Source organism: Pediculus humanus, genomic scaffold (genome assembly GCF_000006295.1).
Source record: "Pediculus humanus corporis 1103172107703 genomic scaffold, whole genome shotgun sequence".
NCBI lineage: Eukaryota > Metazoa > Arthropoda > Insecta > Psocodea > Pediculidae > Pediculus > Pediculus humanus.
In genome coordinates, this window is record NW_002987308.1 from 43,564 (window position 1) to 52,934 (window position 9,371).

The 9,371-nt window shown below is 25.0% G+C and overlaps 1 protein-coding gene across 1 annotated transcript; it reads left to right on the forward strand.

Moving 5' to 3' along the window:
* Positions 1 to 7,372: 7,372 nt before the first annotated feature.
* Phum_PHUM305940 (tyrosine-protein kinase Src64B, putative) lies at positions 7,373 to 9,366 on the forward strand (the record flags this gene model as incomplete). Its single annotated transcript, XM_002427195.1, has 7 exons — positions 7,373 to 7,409; positions 7,513 to 7,677; positions 7,763 to 7,976; positions 8,062 to 8,315; positions 8,423 to 9,001; positions 9,093 to 9,287; positions 9,329 to 9,366. The coding sequence occupies 7 exons, from the start codon at positions 7,373 to 7,375 to the stop codon at positions 9,364 to 9,366; spliced, it is 1,482 nt and encodes a 493-aa protein (XP_002427240.1).
* Positions 9,367 to 9,371: the final 5 nt, after the last annotated feature.

A 9,371-nucleotide genomic window follows, 5' to 3' on the forward strand; every position in this document is an offset into this window, starting at 1 on the left:
TAATAAATTGCACATATAATAAAATTACTACTGTAACATTAATGATTGACCAATAAATTGTATCAATGCTGATTCAAGTTACAATATCGCAAATAAAATAACAATTGCACCTGAAAAAAAAAATATTCACAGATTTTAAAATGAAACGACATTAAATGATATTTTGAAATTTGTTTTAATAATTAATAATTGCGCACCCTTTATCAACAATTAACTTATAAACCTTTTCCGAATAATTTTCACGTAAAGATAGCAGAAAAAAAAATTTTTAACCCCAGTAATTTTATAAAAATAAAGTTTTTAAAATTTTTAAAAAAACACTATTGACATTTTGACAAAAGTGGAAATGATTCAAAGCACAGATTTTAGTCCGTCCAAAGGGATATAATAAATTAAATATTGACAAGCAGAATTGATTTAATTAATTCACAGTTCTAAAAAACCAACAAAATTTTTCGTCTATCCGTATGGTAACGATGATTATGATTTAGGTAGAATGCTTCACATTACAATCATGGCAATAATCCGCGGCTTCACTCGGCTTCACCAATGGCGTGCCGGTAATTAGCCAAAATAACACATTCTTTGTTGATCTTTTCCCACCAGCTCATTTAAAGTTTAGTCCGCAACTCACCAATTAATATGAAGTTGAATAAAATCTTCACAAGAATCAACAATTTAATAATTCAAATAGAATGATTATTCAACATGTTTGTGTAATGAGAATTGACTAAATTTTTTTTTTTTTTTTTTGCCCAACACACTGTTCACATAATGCAGATCATATTATAATTGTGATAAAATTTCCCTATTTTCTGGGCCCCCTTTTGTTTGAATTTTAAGGTTGGCACCCTTGTTTTAATTAGCTTTAGTTATGGAATTTTTCCACTGTGGACACTGTTCTCGTATTGTTTTAGAAGTGTGTTATTTTTATTGAATATATTTTTTAGATATTATATATTTTAAAGAAAAAAAGTGTGAAAATCTATATTCAATATATTGTTGTAGTGGCCTTTTTTTTAAATTTAACATTCAAATATAATATGTTAGTAGGGGGCCGATATTTAAAATGTTATGATAACAACATCGTGTAGTTTAATTCAATATAATGTATCAACGCATTGTTTGAAATTTTATTCAATGTTAAGGTATGTGTTAATTTAATATATTTAATTCTAGCTTTTTTTTAGATTTTACTAAATACTTCAATTACCTACGATTATTTTTTCTTATGGCTCACAAAAATTTAATTCATTTTCATATATATATATATATATATATTTACTACTCTTTTTATTTAGGTAATAAAGTATTAAAATGCCAAAAAATTTTAACTTTTTTAGTTAAGTTGCACATTTTAATTTCATTATAAAATTATCACCATTATTATTTTAAAAAATGAATATTTAAATTAATAAGTTTAAACTTCAATTTAATAATATATTTAAACTCTTTAAAATATTATTTGAAGAAATTTAGTTTTATACTAAAATTTACTTCATTACTTTTTATTCTTTAGAATATTATGCACTTGGATCATAAGTTTGCATTTCTTTCAATTTGTCAGTTATTATGCATTTTGGGTACTAAATTCAATTTTAAAAAAAAAGAAAATTAAATTTGTTCTATATAATTAATTTTATACATTAAATTATTTTTTTTTTTTCAACCGTTTAAAAGTTAATTAATTATGTTAATTAGTTAAAATTTAACTACTCTAAAATATTTATTCTTTAGTTTTTTAAATTCATTAAAATATCAAATGATATCGATAAATATCTAATAGATAATTATCGAGTATTTTTTAAATTAGATAAAAAATTTATTCTCTCTAATATTACAATATTGGTATTTATCAAAACTGACTCAATTTTGTAATAATAATTTTATAATATTTTCACAAACAATTATATCACATTTGCTGCTTCACTGTTTTGGCGCCTGTAATGTTGGCGTCATTTTTTTTTTTTTTTTTTTTTTTTTTTAAATTAAAAATATTTTATTTTTTATGTTTAAAAATGATAAATATTTTTCAAGGTTTTTAATAGGTTTTTGATAATGAATTGCATTGTGCAGTGTAATTTACAAAAAAAAAAAAAAATCAATGAATTAAAAAAAGAAATTTAAATATTTTTTTTTTTTTTTATTTACTGTATCATAATTTTTTCAATGTTTGTTTTTATTTTTTTTTTAAATTAAAATTTAAAATTTACTTTCGTTGGAAAAAAAATTTATTCTCAAGTAGTAAATTCAAGTTAACTTTATGTGCCAAATGTTCACAATTCCCTACGACCCTAAAAAATCAATATAAATAATGGTTTCACGTCATCCCTTCAACTAACTAAGTGACTAATAAAGTTTTTTTTCTATGTGGAAATTCCAATTTTACTTTTTCCCTTTATTTATTATTTCATTCGAGCCTTTAACAATAACTATAATAAATAAATAAATAAATAAATAAATAAAACGATAATCAAAATAAAATTAAGTATCGAATGGGACATTTTTTTTTTTTTTTTTTTTGTTAAAAAACAGTCGAATTAATTTTTGCTCTGACAAAAACTCTATTAATAAATATTATTATTATTATTATTAATATTATTTTAATTAAATTCTTCTGGGGTGTTAAATTATTATTATTTTCCTTTAAGACAAGGGCATTTATTTTTTAGAGAAAGTCTTGAAAAGCCTTAAAATATTTCGATACCTGCGACGACTTCAAGGCGTTTTCTGAATAATAATAATAATAATAATAATAATAATAATAATAATTTAAAAAGCCAAAGTTTATTTATTTACTTGCAAATAAAAGTAAATTCAAAAAAATTTGAAAATATATTAATTCACGTAATGGATTCCATTAAATTTACTTTTATTATTTTTTTCAAATTTTTTTTTTTTTTTTCTGCGTAAGGAAATAATAAATTAATTTTTATCAATAGAATTCGACAATTCGACCGTTAAACGATTTTACGTTTCGAAAAATATGATATTACACGACGTGAATAATAATGATTAATAATAATAAATGTTATTTGATAAAATTTAAATTTTTAAAAATCGTTAATCATTAAATTAAATTTTGCTCCGTATTTTTGATGAGTATTATTAAATTTGGGATTATTATGAAAAAATTATTATCTTTATTAAGATGGAAGAAAAAAAATCATAATTTTTTTAAAAATATTTCCTGTAATAAAAATAATTACGCAACAACCTATTGCTGTGTGAACATAATTAAAAATTTTTTTATTCTTATTACGAAATCCAATCATGTTTAAAAACATGGAGCAAACCAAAAAAAAAATTTATGAGAAATTGTATAAGTTCATGCTGTTCAAAGTTTTTTTCTTTTTTTTTTTTTTTTTTCCTTTCTTTCTTTTTATTACGCGGACATGTCATTTTTTATTGATCAGATTTTATCTTTTTTTATTACAAATTATTTAATATAATATTTTTTTTTTTTTTTTTTTTTATTGGTGAAATTGAACTTTATCATAATTTAACCCAACCCCTAATAATAATAAGTCTCTCGTAAATTTAAAAAAAGTGTGTAAAATAATTACCATATAATATGATTTTCCAATTCATTCACACCTTTTTGTCAATTCATTGGACAACTTAAAAATGACAGACAAAGGGTTTTATATTATAATAATAATAATTAAAGAGTATTTAAAAAAAACCTTAAAACCTTAAAAACCTTAAAAACCTTTAAAATTCATTGACAAGTTTTTAATTGGCATTTTTTCTTTGTTTGTTTATGCATGAATATAACGCACATGTGTATTTAAAAAGTTTTTTTTTTTTTTTAAAAAGAGAGTTTAAATATAAATTGAAAACGTAATCGAACCTGGTAAGGTATTCAGTTTTAGTAAAATAATAATTCCGGAAGTCACGACAAACAAAAAAAAATAAAAGATTCAATGATTGTTTTTTTTATTCACTTCTTTGAATAACGCAAAGAAAAAGAAAAACGAGGGGCTTTAAAACAAAAAAAAAAAAACTTTGTTTAACTTTAAGGTACGTGATAACGATTTAAACCAAAATCAAAAATACCTGAGTTATAATTGAGTTTTTTAATTAAAATAATTCCTTTTGAAGAAAAAAAAAAGGGGGGGAGGTGATGGATTGAAATTTAAAAAGTAAAATTTTTAAATGATAAAAAATATTTTATTTAAATTCAGGCTGAGTAATATATTATCGTGAGAATATTAAATTGATGATGATGATGATGATGATGATGACCTTTGAACGATTTGCATTTGAATTTAAGAGAGAGAGAGAGAGAGAAGGAAAAAGCCACGAGTCAATATATTACGTCAAATGGTTTGAAATAAATAATAATAATAATAATAATCCTGCCGCCCTTTTATTTGACACACAAGAATCAAAACAACAACAACCTTTCACATTAATTTTTTGTAACGAAAACAATGATAATAATAATAATAATAAAATGATTTCAAAATTTTGAAATAGTTTATTATCATGAGACTATTATAATTTTACCATTTATGGTTTTTTTTTTTTTGATTTCAAATAATAATAATGAAAAAAAAAAAAAAAATACGTTACTGATTTGAAACAATGGTAATAATTAATTTCCTCGTTTGTTTGTTCGTTTGTTTATTTGTTTGTTTTTAATAACTTTGAAGAAGGCGTGAAACGATTTAAAACATTGATTTTTTTTTTTTTTTGTGGATTGTATGTTTACAGATTAAAAAAAAATTTTATTGCAAAATAAATTTCAATGTAACGTTAATAAATTGTTTTTAATAAATCTCACCTTTTTATTTTTTTTGAATTTTTTTGAATTTTGAAGGAAAGAATGCCAAGTGAGAACATTTTGTTTTTTTTTTTTTTTTTTATGAATAAAAACAAGTAATTTTTCACATGATTATACCCTAGTTGTTGTTGTTTTTTTTTTTTTTTTAATTATATCATAATAGAAGAGAGAGAGAGAGAGAGAGAGAGAGAGAGAGAGAGAGAGAAATTAGCCCCAATCCTTTCTTTTTTTTTTTACCATCAAAATTAAGTTTTGAAATTAGTAATTATGAGAGATTTTTTCAACCGAAAAATTTCAAAGACGAGAATTTTTAAATTGAAAATTTGTTTTTTTTTTTTTTTTTTTTTTTTTTTTCTTTTGAAAAATACAGAAAAATTAATTTTTCCGTATGGTTCCAGCAGGTACAAGGGGAAATTGCAAAAATTTTAATTTTAATTGCAATTAAAATTAAATAATTATAATAAGGAAACTTTAAGTGAAATTGTTATTATTATTATTCTCTTGGTCGTCGGGTAGTGGGTAAATTCGTGTTAACTGTCATTCAAAAATATTTATTTATTCTTTTTTGTTGTTGTTGTTGTTATTAATAGTAGAGTAGAAAATGTCCTCCGTTTTCAGAAAAAATCAAACAATGAAATCAACCATCCGAATTTTTCTTTTTGCTTTCCTTTTATTATTTTATTTGTTATTTTTAAATGATATTATTTAATTTTTTTTCCAGTTGTAGAAAAACAGAAGAAGAAGAAATGACGTTTACGGATTTAATAAAAAGGAATAATAATAATAATAATAATAATTTTTAAACATTTGATTGTTAAATAAAATGGGAGCCTGTTGCAGTAAACGTCCTAACGAAACTGGAAGGCCATTAGGTAAGTTATTTATTACGTTTTAAAAAATAAAAAAATCAATGCTCATACATATTGAAATTAAAAAAAAGAGAAAAAAAAAGGTGAAAGGTGATTATTTTCTTGAAAAAGTTACGATGATGATGATAATAATAATAATAATAATAATAATAATAATAATAATAATAATAATAATATTTTTTGTGTGTGTTTGTAATATCGGTCGGTCGGCGTTTCTATTTCAAATAAATTTTAAAACCTTGAAAGGTAGTAAGAAAGGTAAACGAGTCGAATTTTGTACACAAAATATTTTATAAAGAGAACGCTCATAACGAAGAAATACGGTCGTTATTAATAATGATAATAATAATAAATAGTAAATATTTGTTGATTTTTTTTTTTTTTTTTCAAGTATTGATTTTCTGATATCAGTCCATTTACTTTACGCATTTAAGTTTGCCCTACGAAAGATATACGGTTTAAAAAAAAAAAAAAAAAATCAACCACTTCTCTTTGTCATTTTATTATTATCATCATCATCATCATCATTATTATTTTTTTTAATAAGTCAAGGATAACGGTTATTATCAGCCCTGGTGGAGCATTGTTTTTTTTTTTTATACAATCGTTTTTTTGCCATTTATAACTAATCGTAACTTTAGTATTCTATTCAGGTAACGTCGTGATAGGTTTTTCTTTTACTTCACTATCTGTTCCTGGTACCTATTTTTTAACATCATAGGTTTAAACATTGCAAAGGTTTACTCACATTTTATTTTTTTTTTATTTCATTTGAAATTTCTATTATTGTTTTTTTTAAGAAAAACGTAATCGTCGATGATGTCGTTTAAAAGCTCTAAAAATTAAGCCCTGTATTTATTTATTTATTTTATTTTTTTTTTATATAATATGAATTGTATTTCTACGTCATTATTATTATTATTATTATTTTTTGTTTCATTTAAAAAAAAAAAAAAATTACCGTTAAAACGTAAATGACTCAAAAAAAAAAAAAAAAACGTAATCGTAATCGTAATCCCCGAATTCAATTTTGTATTTTTAGGACTTATTGGGATTTGTTTGTTTTGTTTTTCGTTTAAATTAAAAAAAAAGAAAAAAAAATGATTTTTGTTGAAAAAGCTTTTCCGCCTTTTTTGCTTTTTAAAACTCTTTAAAAATTTATATTAAGGTTTTTTTGTTTTTGTTTTTTGTCAGCATGCTGTTTAGAATTTTGTCAGCAGCATCCATTTCGAATTTGTTTGGGTAAAAATAAGTAAATAAATTTGTTTGTGTAATTTGATTTTCTGTCTTTCTTTTTTTGTCGACTCGAACAAAAAATTCTCATAAAATATATATATATATATTAATAATTTTTTTTTTATAAAATTAAATTAAAGTGAAATTAAATTCGTTTAGAAATTGTTCTTTAAAGCGTGTAGTTAGCTAGCTTTCAAAAAAAAATTAAATTTACATATCGTTGTTTTAAATTCACGAACCAAGAAATTTATTATTGCCCTTTTCCGTTTTTTTTTTTTTGTTCAGACGTCGTACGCACTTTTATTATTATTATTATTATTATTATTTTATTTTTTTCCTTTTCAAAAGGTTTTATTCAACGGGTTCAAAGAAAATTAAATAATTCCTTACTATAATTTTATAGTCGAAGAATATATATATATATATATATATAAATATCAAATTTAATCGCGAAACAGAAACTTTAAGTAAAAAAAAAATGACTCAGAAGGATATGAAACTAAATCAATCGATAGGTTTTGTTGTTGTTTATTTTTAAAAAAAAAAAAAAAAAAAAAATGATTTGATTTTTAATTCGATTCCTGCGCCTCATTAAAGTCATTTTTTTTTTTTTTTTAGTTTATCAACATGCGTATAAAGTTCCTGACGGTGAATTTATAGTTCACACAGTAAATGGAGGAGGAGGAGGAGGAGATCCAAGATATACGCCCGACCCCAACAGACCTCCTGTTATGCAAGTTAAAAGACAAGGAGTTGATATTATTCGAACTCCTACGACACCATGTAAGTTTAGGGGGTGTAATCTTTTAAAAAGAAAAATTTTCTTACTCGAAAAATGGTTGTTAAATTAAAATTTTTTTTTTTACAGTCCATCCAACATTGACACACAGAAGAATTGTAATAGCTAAATATCCTTACAATGCCAGAGAGGCAGCTGATGTTTCTTTCCTCAAAGGAGATCGAATGGAAATACTTGATGATTCAGAGCCTGATTGGTGGAGGGTAAAACATTTGAGAACCGGAGAAGAAGGTTTTATACCATGGAATTTCGTGGCCGAAGAAAAATCTATAGAAAGCGAAGAGTATGTTATTGACGGTAGAGAGAGAGAGAGAGAGAGAGAGAGAAAAAAATAAAATCTTAACGTGTTTTGTTTTTTATTCTTTTAGTTGGTTTTTCGGTAAAATTTCGAGAAAAGAAGCCGAAAGGCTTTTACTGTCCGTAGAAAATCCTAGGGGAACATTTCTTGTCAGAAATAGCGAGCACAATCCAAATGGTTTTTCTCTATCCGTTAAAGATTGGGAAGAAGCTAGAGGCTATCATCCAAAACATTATAAAATAAAGCCATTAGACAATGGTGGATTTTACATAGCCACCAATCAAACTTTCCCTAGTTTACAAAATCTCGTTATGGCTTATTCGAGTGAGTTAAAAAACAAAAATCATTGTTTATTAACGAGAAAACATCAAATTGCTCTTAATATTATAAAATATTTTGTTTTAAATTTTTTGTTTTTTTTTTTTTTCTAGAAAATGCCCTTGGATTATGTCATGTCTTATCCCGACCTTGTCCTAAGCCTAAACCTCAAATATGGGATCTTTCCATTAACATGCGTGATCAATGGGAAATCGATCGTTCAGAAATTCAACTAATAAAAAAACTGGGCCAGGGTAATTTCGGAGAAGTTTGGTATGGAAAATGGAGAAACGATATCGAGGTGGCTGTGAAAACGCTTCGGCAAGGAACCATGTCGACGGCTGCTTTCCTCCAGGAGGCTTCCATAATGAAAAAATTTCGCCACGATCGCCTTGTCGCCTTATACGCAGTTTGTTCTAAAGAAGAACCCATTTACATTGTTCAAGAATATATGAATAAAGGAAGCCTTCTTGAATTTTTAAGAAACGGAGAAGGGAAAGATCTCGGTTTCGGTGATTTAATTTATATTGCCGCACAAATTGCCAGTGGAATGGAATACCTTGAACAAAAACAACTCATACATCGTGATCTGGCTGCCAGAAACGTTCTCATAGGTGATAATAACGTAGCGAAAATTTGTGATTTCGGATTGGCTAGAATTATTGAAGATGATGAATATTGTCCTAAACAAGGTTTGTAGTTTTGAGTAACGTAGTAGTGCTGGTGGAAATAATAATAAATGCAACGTATAAGTATAACCAATTTTGAAAAATTATTCTCCAGGGTCACGTTTTCCCGTTAAATGGACGGCTCCGGAAGCCATTGTCTACGGTAGATTTTCAATCAAATCCGACGTCTGGTCGTACGGTATTCTTCTAATGGAGCTTTTCACATACGGACAAATACCATATCCGGCCATGCACGGTCGAGAGGTCATAGAACAAGTCGAAAGGGGTTACCGCATGCCAAAACCCGCTAGTCATCTTTTGCCTGATAATATATACGCCGTAATGCTTCAGTGTTGGGATGCCATACCCGAAAAGCGACCCACATTTGAATTTT